This window comes from Mesoplodon mirus, assembly GCF_964341445.2.
Source record: "Mesoplodon mirus genome assembly, chromosome: X".
NCBI classification, from domain to species: domain Eukaryota; kingdom Metazoa; phylum Chordata; class Mammalia; order Artiodactyla; family Ziphiidae; genus Mesoplodon; species Mesoplodon mirus.
The window spans coordinates 93,228,238-93,241,887 of record NC_138981.1 but is presented as its reverse complement, the minus strand read 5'-3'; the positions used below and the strand labels follow the sequence as shown (position 1 = coordinate 93,241,887).

At 37.1% G+C, this 13,650-nt stretch overlaps 1 protein-coding gene across 1 annotated transcript in view; it reads right to left on the bottom strand.

Annotated features, from left to right (window-relative positions):
* Positions 1-13,600, bottom strand: part of ATG4A (autophagy related 4A cysteine peptidase) — a 71,394-nt gene extending 57,794 nt beyond the window's left edge. Inside the window, exon 1 of the mRNA XM_082608946.1 lies at positions 13,521-13,600. Coding sequence (XP_082465072.1) covers positions 13,521-13,530 — 10 coding nt within the window. The 5' untranslated portion in view covers positions 13,531-13,600. The remainder of the gene's footprint in view (positions 1-13,520) is intronic.
* Between the last annotated feature and the right edge of the window lie 50 nt (positions 13,601-13,650).

Here is a 13,650-nt window from a genome sequence, read left to right as displayed (position 1 = left end):
ACCTTGAGACAAATGAAAATGAAAGCACATCATACTAAAATTTATGGAATGCAGCAATAGCAGTACTAAGAGGGAAGTTTATAGTGAAAATTGCGTACATTAAAAGAGAAGAAATTTTTCAAATGAACAATCTAATATTACATCTCAATAAACTAGAAAAAAAGAACATATTAAGCCCAAAGTTAGGGGAAGGAAGTAATTAAGAGCAGAAATAAACAAAATAGAGAATAGAAAGAAATCAATCATACTAAGTGCTGGGTTTTTTTAAAGATCATCAAAATGTACAGACGTTTAACTACTGTAGTTTAAAAAAGTACTCAGATAAATAAAATCAAAAATGAAAGAGGAAAAAAATTTTAAATGTAAGAGGAGATATTATAATGAATGCCATAGAAATTAAAAGGATTATATTGACTACTATGAACAATTATATGTCAACAAATTGGATAACCTAGAAGAAATGGATAAATTCCTAGAAATACATAACTAATCAAGACAATCATGAAGAAACAGAAAATCTGAACAGAACTATAAGTAGCAAGGAGATTAACTCAGTAATCAAAAACATTCCAACAAATAAAAAGCCCAGGACCAGATGGATTCACTGGTGAATTCTATAAAACATTTAAAGAAAAATTAACTTATTTTAAAGAATTAACTTTAAATTCATGTCTAAGTTAGTTCTTAATTTAAAGAATTAACTTCATTCCTTTTTAAAAAGAGTTTCAGAAGCCAATCTTTCTCAAACTCTTCCAAAAAGCTGAAAAAGAGGGAGCCCTTCCCAGTTCACTTTGTGAGGCCAGCACTATCCTGATGCAAAAACCAGAAGAAAGACACTACAAGAAAAGAAAACAATAGGCCAATATCCCTGATGAATATAGATACAAAAATTTTCAACAAAATCCTAGCAAACCAACTTCAACAGCACATTTAAAAAATTATACAACATAACAAAGTAGAATTTATCTCCAGGATGCAAGGATAACTCAACATATGCAAATCAATCAATGTGATACACCACATTAACATAATGAAGGGAGAAAAATATCACATGATCATCTCAATAGATGCAGAAAAAGCATTTGACAAAATTCAACACTTTTTCAGGTTAAAAAGTTGAGTATTCTAAACTCAACCAACTAGGAATAAAAGGAAATTACCTCTACATGATAAAAGCCATATATAAAAAAGGTCCACAGTTAACATCATACTCCGTCATGAAAAACTGAAAGATTTCCTCGTTCAGGAACAAGACAAAGATGCCCACTCTCACCACTTCTATTCAACATAGTACTGGAAGTTCTAGCCAGAGCCATTAGGCAATAAAAAGAAACAAAAGGCACTCAAATTAGAAAGGAGGAAGTAAAATTAGTTCTGTTTATATGACATGACCTTATATGTAGAAAACTCTAAAGACGTCACAAAAATTGTTAGAACTAATAAATTAATTCAGCATATGCTCTATTAAGTCTTTACAGGATACAAAATAAATATACAAAAATCAGTTTTATTTCTATATGCTAACAATGAACCATGTGAAATGGAAATTTAGAAACCAATTTCATTTAAAACAGCATCAAAAGGAATAAAATACTTAGGAATAAACTTAACGCAAGAGGCGAAACTCTTGTACACTGAAAATTACAAAACATTGCTGGAAGGAATTTAAAGGTACAAATACATGGAAATATATCTCATGTTAATTGATTGTAAGACAATATTGTTCAAATGTCCACACTATCCAAATCAATCTACATACTCAATATGATCCCTATCAAAATCCCAATGGCATTTTTTATAGAAATAGAAAAAATCCTAAAATTCACGTAGAACCCCAAATAGCCAAAACAATCTTGAGAAAGAAGAACAAAGCTAGATACCTCACACTTTCTAATTTCAAAACATATTACAAAGTTACAGTAATCAAAGCAAAATGGTGCTGGCATAAAGACAGACATATGGACCAATGGAACAGAGCACAGTGCCCAGAAATAAACCCACACATATATGGTCAAATGATCTTTAACAAGGGTGCCAAGAGTACACAATGGGAAAAGGATAGTCACTTCAACAAATGGTGTGGGGCAAACTGAATATTCACATGCAAAAGAATGAAACTAGACCCTTATCTTACACCACACATAAAAATCAACTCAAAATTAAAGCCTTCAGCAGAAGACCTAAAACTATAAAACACTTAGAAAAAAACCTGGGGAAAAAAGTTCAAGATATTGGTCTTGGCAATGATTTCTTGGATATGACACTAAAAGCACAGGCAACCAAAACAAAAACAGACAGGTGGGACTACACCAAACTAAAAATCTTCTGCATAGCAAGGGAAACAATCAACAGAATGAAAAGGCAACCTACAGTATAGGAGGTTATTTATATATGTAAACCATATCTCTGATAAGGGGTTTATATCCAAAATATATAAGGAACTCCTACAACTCAATAGCAAATAATAATAATAGCAACTTTATTTTAAAATGGGCAAAGGACTTGAATAGACATCCCTCCAAAGAAGACATCCAAATGGCCAACAGATATATGAAAAAAGTGTTCACCATTACTAATGCAAGGATGGCTATTTTAAAAAAAATAACAAGTGTTGGCAAAGATGTAGAGAAATGGAACCTTTCTACACTGTTGGTAGGAATGTAAAATGATGCCACTGTTATGGAAAAATAGTATAGACGCTCCTAAAAAATTAAAAATAGAACTACTATATAATCCAGCAATACCATTTCCGGGTATTTATCCAAAAGAATTGAAAACAGGCTTTGGAAGAGATATTTGCACTCCTATGTTCATTGCAGCATTATTCATAATAGCCAAGAGGAAGAAATAACCTAAATGTCCATCAATGAATGAATAAAGAAAATGTGGTATATATATGGCATATAAATACAATAGAATATTAGTCTGCCATATAAAAAGGAAACCCTGCAATACGCTACAACACAGATGGAACTTGAGGACCTTGTGCTAAGTGAAATAAGCCAGTCACAGAAGATCAAATACTGCATGGTTCCACTTAAATGAGGTATCTAAAGTAGTCAAACTCATAGAAACTGAAAGAATGGCGGTTGCCAGGGACTAGGGGGAGGGAGAAATGGGGAGTTGCTATTCAATGGGTATAGAGTTTCAGTAATGCAAGACGAAAACAACATTCTGGGGAGGACTTCCCTGGTGGCACAATGGTTAAGAATCCGCCTGCCAATGCAGGGGACATGGGTTTGAGCCCTGGTCTGGGAAGATCCCACATGCCATGGAGCAACTAAGCCCATGCGCCACAACTGCTGAGCCTGTGCTCTAGAGCATGCAAGCCACAATTACTGAGCCCATGAGCCACAACTACAGAAGCTGCATACCTAGAGCCTGTGCTCTGCAACGGAGAAGCCACCGCAATGAGAAGCCCGTGTACCACAATGAAGAGTAGCCCCTGCTCATCGCAACTAGAGAAAGCCCACGTGCAGCAATGAAGACCCAACACAGCCTAAAATAAATATAAATAATTTTTTAAAAAATAATATTAAAATAAATTTTTAAAAATGTGCCTATAGTTAACAATATTGTGTAATGTACACTTAAAATTTTAAGAGGGTAGATTTCATATTATGTGTTTTTTACCGCAATAAAAAAATATGTGAGGGGGCTTCCCTGGTGGCGCAGTGGTTGAGAATCTGCCTGCCAATGCAGGGGACACGGGTTCGAGCCCTGGTCTGGGAGGATCCCACATGCTGTGGAGCGGCTAGGCCCATGAGCCACAACTACTGAGCCTGCGCGTCTGGAGCCTGTGCTCCACAATGAGAGGCCGCGATAGTGAGAGGCCCACGCACCGCGATGAAGAGTGGCCCCCACTTGCCACAACTAGAGAAAGCCCTCACACAGAAATGAAGACCCAACACAGCCAAAATAAATAAATAAATTAATAAACTCCTACCCCCAAAACTCCTACCCCCAACATCTTAAAAAAAATGTGATATGCAGCTAAACCGCTGCTGAGTGGGAAATTTATACCACTAAATGCTTACCTCAGAAAAGAGGAAAAGTCTCAAATTTAAAAATATAATTTCCCACCTTAAAAAAAAACTAGAAAAATAAGAGTAAAATAAACCCAAAGCAAGGACAAGGAAGGAAATAATCAATTTAAGAGCAAAAATCAATGAGATTGAAAACTGAAAATTAATAGAGAAAAATCAATGACATAAAGAGCTGATTCTTTGAAAAGATCAATAAAATAGACAAGCTTCTAGTGAGAATGACAAATAAAAAAAGAGAGAAAACACAAATTATTAATATCAGAACAAGACAAGGGATATCACTAGAGACTGCAAACACCAAAAAGATAAAGGAAATATTACAAACAAATTTTACAATTTTGAAAACTGGACCACTTCCTTGAAAAACACGAACAAACACCCAATACAAAATAGATAATTTTAGTAGTCCTATAGCTATTAAGGAAATTGAATCTGTACTTTTAAAACTCCAGGGCTTCCCTGGTGGCGCAGTGCCTAAGTATCTGCCTGCCAATGAAGGGGACACAGGTTTGAGCCCTGGTCCAGGAAGATCCCACATGCCATGGAGCAACTGGGCCCATGCACCACAACTACTGGGCCTGCGCTCTAGAGCCTGCAAGCCACAACTACTGAAGCCAGTGCACCTGGAGCCGTGCTCCCCAACAAGAGAGGCCACCACAATGAGAAGCACGTGCACCTGAAGGAGGAATAGCTCCCGCTCACCGCAACTAAAGAAAGCCTGCACAGCAAGGAAGACCCAACACAGCCAAAAATAAATAAATAAATAAATAAAAATAAAATTGCCTTAAAAAAAAAACTCAAAAAAAAATCTTCAGGCCCAGTTGGTTATTCTAGAGAATTCTACCAACCACTTAAAGGAAAATTAATACAGTGTAGAGACTATTACACAATCTCTTCCAGACAATACAAGAGGAGGAAATACTTCCCAATTCTTATTATAAGGCTAATATCTCATTGATATGAAAATCAGACAAAGACAGTACCAAAAAATTAAATAACAAGCCAATATCATTCATGAATAGAGACACAAAAATCCTTAACAAAATATTAGCAAATAGAATTCAGCAATATGTAAACAAATTTATACACTATGACCAAGTGGATTTATTTCAGAGATGCAAGGTGGGTTCAATATTTGAAAATCAATCAGTGTAATAAAAAAAATCACATGGTCATATTAGTGGATACTGAAAAAGCTGTTTGACAAAATTCAACATTTATTGACGATAAAAATCCTCAGAAAGGCCGTCCCTGGTGGCTCAGTGGTTGAGAGTCCGCCTGCCGATGCAGGGGACACAGGTTCGTGCTCCGGTCCAGGAAGATCCCACATGCCGCGTAGCAGCTAGGACCGTGAGCCATGGTTGATGGGCTTGCGTGTCCGGAGCCTGTGCTCCACAACGGGAGAGGCCACAACAGTGAGAGGCCCGTGTACCGCAAAAAACAAAAACAAACAAAAAAAACCCTCAGAAAACTAGGAATTAGAGAAGAATTGCCTCAATTTTAAAAAGAATATCTACCCCCCAAAAACTACAGTTAACATCACACTTAATGCTGAAAGATTGACTGCTTTCCCCCTAGGACTGGAAACAAAGCAAAGGTTCAGCTCTCACCACAGCTATTACACATAGTACTGGAATTCTGAGCCAGAACAATAAGGGAAGACAGAGAAATAAGAGGCATAAAAAGTGGAAAGAAAGAAATACCACTGTCCCTATTTGCAGATGACAAGATGGTCTACAAAGAAAATCCAAAGAAACCAACAACAGAAAAAACCTCCTAGAACTTAATCAGTAAATTCAGCAACATTGCCGGGTACAAATTATATAAAAATCAATTGTATTACTATGTACTAGCAATGAACCCATGGAAACCAAAATTGAAAATACAATACCATTAACAGTCACACAAAAAATGAAATAATTATAATTCTAACAAAACATATACAGGACTTGTATGTTGAAAACTACACAATGCTGAAAACGACACAATGCTAGCAAAAGAAATAAAAGAAGATGTGAATAAATGGAGAGATATGCCCTGTTCATGAACTGAAAGACTCACCATAGTAAAGATTTCAGTTCTCCCCAAATTGATATACAGTTCTTATACAATTCCTATCAACATCCTAGCAAACTTTTTTTAGATATAGGCAAGCTTATTCTGAAAAGTATAGGGAAAGACAAACAAACAATACTGAAAAATAATAAAGGAAGAAGTATCACTCTACCCGATTTTAAAATTTATTATAGAGCTATAGTAATCAAGACTGTGTGAGATGGCAAAGGGACAGACACACAGATCAATGAATCAGAACAGAGAACCCCAAAATAGGCCTATACAAGTACAGCATACTCATTTTCTACTATAGTACAAAAGCAATTCAATAGAGCTGAAGCAACTGGACATCCATAGTTTAAAAAAATTAACCTCAACCTAAACCTCAACACTAAATACAAAAATTAACTCAAAATGGATCATGGACTTGAAGGTAAAATATAACTAAAAAAACTTTAGAAGAAAATCTAGGAGAAAATCTTTGAGACCCAGGGCTTAGTGAAGAGTCCTTAGACATAGCAACAAAAGCACAATCCATAAAAGAAAAAAATTGATGAACTGGATATCATCAAAATTAAAAGTTTTTGCTCTATGAAAAAATCCTATTAATAAGATGAAAGGACAAGCCATAGACTGGTAGAAAAAATATTTGCAAACTACATATGTGACAAAGAACTTATATCTAGAATATATAAAGAACTCTCAAAATTCAACAGGTTAAAAACAAAAAAAAAACCCAAACAATGCAATCATAAAATGGGCAAAGGATTTGCAATAACGTAGATGGAATTTGAGGTATTATGCTAAGTGAAATAAGTCAGATGGAAAAAGACAAATACTGTATGATTTCACTTATATGTGAAATGTATAAACAAACAAAATAAATGAACAAATGAAACCAAATATAAACAAACACATAGATACAGAGAACAGAGTAGTGGTCACAAGAAGGGAAGGGGTGGAGGGAGGGCAAAATGGGCAAAGGGGGTCAACTGCATGGTGACAGATAGAAACTAGATTTTTGGTGGTGAGCACACTGTAGTGTACACAGAAATAAAATATTGTACACATGAAACATATAATGTTATTAACCACTGTTACCTCATAATTTTTTTTTTATTTTAAAGAAAATAGGCAAAGGACATGAAGAGACATTTCACTAAAGAAGCTATAGGGATGGAAAATAAACACATGAAAAAATACTGACCATCGTTAGCCATTAGAGAAATGCAAATAAAACCACAATAAGATAGCACTATGCACCTATCAGAATGGCTAAAATAAGAAACAATTACAACAACAATGCTGGTAAGGATGCAGAGAAACTGGATCTCTCATACATTGCCAGTGGGAGTGTAAAATGCTATATAGCCACTCCGGAGAAGTTTCTTTAAAAACTAAACATACACTTACCATATGACCCAGCAATTACTCTCCTGGGCATGTATCTCAGACAAATGAGAGTTATGTCTACACTAAATCCTATACTCAAATGTTTATAACAGTTTTATTTGCAACAGATCCAAACTGCAAATAACCAAAATGCCTCTCATTAGGTAAATGGTTAAACAAACTGTGGTATACCCATAGCATGAAACACTCCTCAGCAATAAAAAAAAGAACAGACTACTGATACATGTATCAACCTGGATGCATCTCGCAGTCATTAAACAAAGTAGAAAAAATTGGAAAAAATCACATTCTCCATTATTTCATGTATATAAAATTCTCAAAATGACAAAATTATAGAGTAGGAAAACAAATTAGTATTTGGCAGGGGTTGTGGATAGCTGTGACTATGAAGGGGTAGCTTTCTAGTGAAGGAATATTTCTGTATCTTGATTGCAGTTATGGTTGCACAAATCTACGCAAGTGAGAAAATAACATAGAACTGTACACACACATCCTACCAATGTCAATTTCCTGTTTCTTACTTTGTATTATAATTGCATAAAATGTAATGATTGGGGTAAACTGGACGAAGAGCATATGGTACTGTTTTTGCAACTTCTTGTGAGTCCCTTATTCTTTATAGTAAAAAGTTTAAAAGTAAACCAGGGCTTCCCTGGTGGTACAGTGGTTGGGAGTCTACCTGCCGATGAGGGGGACGCGGGTTCGTGCCCCGGTCCGGGAGGATCCCGCGTGCCGCGGAGCCGCTGGGCCCGTGAGCCATGGCCGCTGGGCCTGCGCGTTTGGAGCCTGTGCTCCACGGCGGGAGAGGCCACAACGGTGAGGGGCCCGCGTACCGCAAAAATAAATAAATAAAAGTAAACCATTTATAAAGCAAATAACTCAGAAAACAAGAGTGTGTGGAAGCTAAAACCCAGGGAGCAAGTAAATAAAATGTTTTATTATAATAACCTATAACAATATGCCAGCTTTACGAAGAGAGAGATTTAAACAGGGAAGATTTGCATAGGTCAGTGACACACAATACCAAGGACATTTTTATCTGTAAGATTAAAACATGTGCTTAAAAAAATATTAGAGCCACAGATTAAAATGCCTTTTCTTAAACCAGGCAACTGGCTATTGTGAATTGCTTGCAATTAATCACATAAACAACTTACATCTGCAAACAGTGAAAAAATCAATCGCAAAGGGTCTTCAGGCCAGTTGTTCAAACTTTATCTAGTAAGTGGTGGGAATGGAGAAGTTTCATTCTGGATAAGCCAGAACCTATTCCTGTGACTCTCATACAGTTAACTGTCATATACCTCTGTAGGGTTTCCTCAAGTTTGTTTCACTATAGAATATATTGGTTTCCAGCTGTGCTATGGAAAGAATATTTACATTAAATAAAATGTTTAGATCACTAATTAGAAAGGAGCAAGTAGGGGGAAACTGCCTCTCTCTTGCACTGTCCACAATGATAACCACTTGCCACATGAAGCTACTTAAATAAAAAATAGTTAAAATTAAATTTAAAATTTAGTCCCTGGACACATTTCAAGTGCTCAGTGTGACTAGTGGCTACCCTACCAGAACAGCATAGATATAGAACTTTTCCATCATCACAAAAAGTTCTACTGGACAGTGTTGCTCTAGAGCATGAAAATCATGTCATTTCCCAAGAATCATAGGTAGTGTTACAGCCCAAAGAGCTCTGACAGGAATTAGTATTGCATTGCCTGAGGTTTGCATTTACACATAATTTCATCTTCAGCAATATTGAGCAGTATGTTGCAGTGGTTAAGTGCTAGGGCTTTGGGGTAGAATAGCAGTGGATTTTAATTTTAGCTCCAAGTTTTGCCAAATTGTGTGACCTCAGGCATGCTACTTAGCTTCCCTGCGCCTGTATTCTCATTTTTTAAAAGGTGGGGACTGGAGGATAATGGTACCTCCCTCATAGGGTTGTTGTGAAGGATTAAATGAGATAAGCCCAATACCTGACACATGTGATCAGTAAACGTTAGTTATTCTAAAGGCCAGAAGGTGAACTTGGCTTGTTCTAGAACCTAGACTCTATATGACCAGTAGTAAAGGGAATATGCAATTGTATGCACAGCAACAGAGTCAGTCCCTAACAGGGCCCCCCTTTGACTCTTCTTGATAAACAGTAACCACATTGTTCCTCCATACTTAAGGACAGTGACAAAAGGGAAGACACCTTTGAAAGCTTTCAAAGAGTCAAAGAATACCTTACCCTTGGCCTTAAGGGACTCAGAATTGAAAGTTAACCACCCTGTCATATCAAATAAAATAAAAGCACAACACACCGTCTAAAAAGGAAGATTACCCAAACAAGTCACTCAGTAGGAGAGGCACTTGGAGTTGTTTTTCCAGCTGTTTCCGACAATCAAATCCAATTTCTTGATGTATTATTATGGTGAAATGTTACTATACCCAATCCTTTGCGAATACCACACAACAGGCCTGCTGTACCTCTGTAATCAACTGGATAAATATTTATTGAACACCTGCTAAATACAGGACACTTTTACACACAAGCCATAAGCAAACTACATCTGGCAGGCCAAATTAGATCCATTATGTGTTTTCCTTATGGTAAGGAAGGTAGGAATGATTTTTACATTTTTTTAACTGTTGGAAGAACTGCCTTCAACCACTACTACCAAACACCGAATGGCCCTGGAAATTAGCTTTTGCTCCAGACTTGATAATGTTTCTTAATTAATTCAACTTAAAATTACAAGGCAAAACAGCACTTATATGTGAAATTTACACTGCAGGAAAGTCATTTCAACAGCTAACATTGTTTGAATCATAAGTAATGTCAACATGCTTTATATGCATCCCATGTTGTCACAGGTCAAAACAACAAAATCACAGTGAGATACCACTTCACACTCACTAGAATGGCTATAATAAAAAAGGCATTAACAAGTGTGGGTAAAGATGTGGAGAAATTCTAACCCTCCTACATTGCTGGTGGGAAGGGAAATGGTGCAGCCACTTTGGTAAAGTCTGGCAGTTCCTCACAAAGTTAAACATAGAGCTACCATATGGCCCAGCAATTCCACTCCTAGATATGTGCTAAGAGAAATGAAAACACATGTCTGCACAGAAACGTGTACATGAATGTTTATAACACCATTATTCATAATAACCAAAAGGCAGAAACCAATGAACTCATGAACAGATAAGTGAAATATGGTATAGCCAAACAATGGAATATTACTCAGCCATTAAAATGAATGAAGTATTGATATAAACTAAAATTTGGATAAATTTCAAAAACCTTATGCTAAGTGAAAGAAGCCAGACACAAAAGATTACACACTGTATGATTCTATTTATATAAAATCCCCAAAAATGAAAATCCATAGAGACAAAAAATAAATTAGTGGTTGCCTAGGCCTGGGAGTGGAAACGGGGAGAGAGTGAAAACAGGCATGAGGGTAATGGAAATGTTTCAAATAAGAGTGTGGTGATAGTAACACAATTCTAAAATACTAATAACATTAAATTGTACAATTTTTAAAAGTGTACAGCACCAAAGGCATGACCCATAAAAGAAAAAAAAACAATAAATTAGATCTTGTCAAAATTTAAAAATTTTGCACTTCAAAAGACATCATTAAGAAAATGAAAATAGGGCTTCCCTGGTGGCGCAGTGGTTGAGAGTCCGCCTGCCGATGCAGGGGACGCGGGTTTGTGGCCCGGTCCGGGAGGATCCCACATGCCGCGGAGCGGCTGGGTCCGTGAGCCATGGCCGCTGGGCCTGCGTGTCCGGAGCCTGTGCTCCGCAACGGAAGAGGCCACAACAGTGAGAGGCCCACATACAGGAAAAAAAAAAAAAATGAAAAGACGAGCAACAGAGTGGGAGAAAATATCTACATATCATATCTACAGGGACTTGTATCCAGAATATATAAATAATTCTTACAACTCAATAATAAAAAGACAATAAAGATAATAACTCAATTTAAAAATGGAAAAGATGTATGAATGGCTAGTAAGTAAATGAAAAGGTGCTCATCATCATTAGTCACTAAGGACATACAAATTATAACCACAATAGGATATAGTTTCACATCCATTCAGAATGGCTATATCAAAAAGACAATAACAAATGTTGGCAAGGAAGTGGAGAAACAGAAACCCTCATACATTACTAGTGGCAATGCCAAACAGTGCTGCTGCTTTGGAAAATAGTTTTATAGTTTCTTATAAAGTTAAAGATAAATTTGTCATATCATGCAGTCATTCCACCCTTAGGTTCCTACCAAAGAGAAGTGAAAACACCTGTCCACACAAAGACTCGCATGCTAATGTCCTTAGCAGCATTATTCATAATAGCCAAAAACTGGAAACAACCTACATGTCTAGCGAGTAGACAGACAAAATGCTTTATAGCCACATAATGGAATACTATTTGGCAATAAAAATTAATGAAGTACTGGTACATGCTACAATATGGATGAACCTCAAAAAATATTATGCTAAGTGAAAGAAGCCAGGCACAAAAGACCACTTCTTATTTGATTTAATTTAGATGAAATGCCCAGAATAGGCAAATTTATAGAGACAAAGTAGATCAGTGGTTACCTGGGGCTGGGAGTGGGAACGAGGATTAACTGTAAATAAATGAGCGTGAGGGATCTTTGGGGGGAAATGAAAATGTTCTGAAACTGATTATGATTATGGTTGCACCATGCAGTAAAGTTACTAAAAATATTTAACTACACTTAAAATGGGTGAATTTTATGATATGAAAACTATATCCCAATAAAGCTGTTAAAAATAGGAAAGGAACAGTAGGGGAAACTGGGTGAGGGGTACACAGGAATTCTGCATTATCTTTGCAACTTTTCCATAAATCTAAAGCTATTCTGAAATTTAAAATGTATTTAAATAAAAAATAACAAGAATATGTTTGTGGAGTCATACCTATTTGTGTGAAAAGACATTTACAAAGATGAAATGGGTAAAATCTCATTACAGATCAGTATTAACAGATGAACATTTGAAATGATTTTGATGATAGGGAACACTGACTATTAGCCCCAAATAAACAAAATGTTATCCCCCCCAAAAGAATTCCATTATTCTCATTAGTAGTCTCATATTACAAAAAAATGCTCAATTATTATTACTACACCTTGAATTTCATCAATAAATATTTGTTGAAATTTGTTTTCTCCCTTGTCATGTAAGTACCTACAAATTATCCTCGATTTTGCCTTTTGGCCCCCAAAGCCTAAAATATTTACTATGTGGCTCTTTACGGAAAGGTTGCCAAGCCCTGTTCTACACCATAACAGGGTAAATATAAACATAGTCAGTCTCTTTCTTGAGTGTATTCTTATCGTTACCTGGTTTTGGTATGATGCCAGCCTGGATATGCCCTATAAAGGATAAGCCTTGCATCTCTTCTGCTATGGCACTATTTAGGAATCCCATAAATAGAAACACTATTAGCTTAATAGTTGTAGCAAAACTTCGATGTCACCGTTATTATCGTGATATTAAAGAGCCAACACCATACCACAGTGTCAAGATGACCCTCATCAAGTTGTGATGTCACCACGCCATGGACTCCCCGAGATCTCTTAGATATCAAGTGGGACCTATGGCATCACACCCTGCCTTTGGCATCACCCTGGCACATCACCTTACTACGGTGTCATATGCTATCACTGTTGTGGCAGAATTCTGCCCTAATGCCACTCTGTCGAAACGTCAGAATAATTAACCCCTAGTTCTTTCCATTCCTTTGGCAGCGATACCAGCGAGGGGGAGGATGGCCACAGGCACTGGTTCGAGCTCAGGAGGTAGTACTCAGCTGCTACCGTTTTCCCTTCCGCTTACCACTGCAGGTCAGGGCCCCCGTGGGACAGGACTTTCTGGCTCCCATAACTCTCTTGCCATGACCCCGCACCCACTTCGCGTCACCGACTCAATGCCCCAACAGCGACCACCCACCCCGGTTCTACACGAAGCCGCTCCCCGTACCTGACTCCATTCTCCAGCTGTCATCCTGGGCCAATTCCACCGGCCACTTGACTACGGCGGCCGCAAGGGACGCCGGGACTTGTAGTTCCGCGCTGCTAATGGCAGAGACGGAGACAGCGGCAAAGGCTCC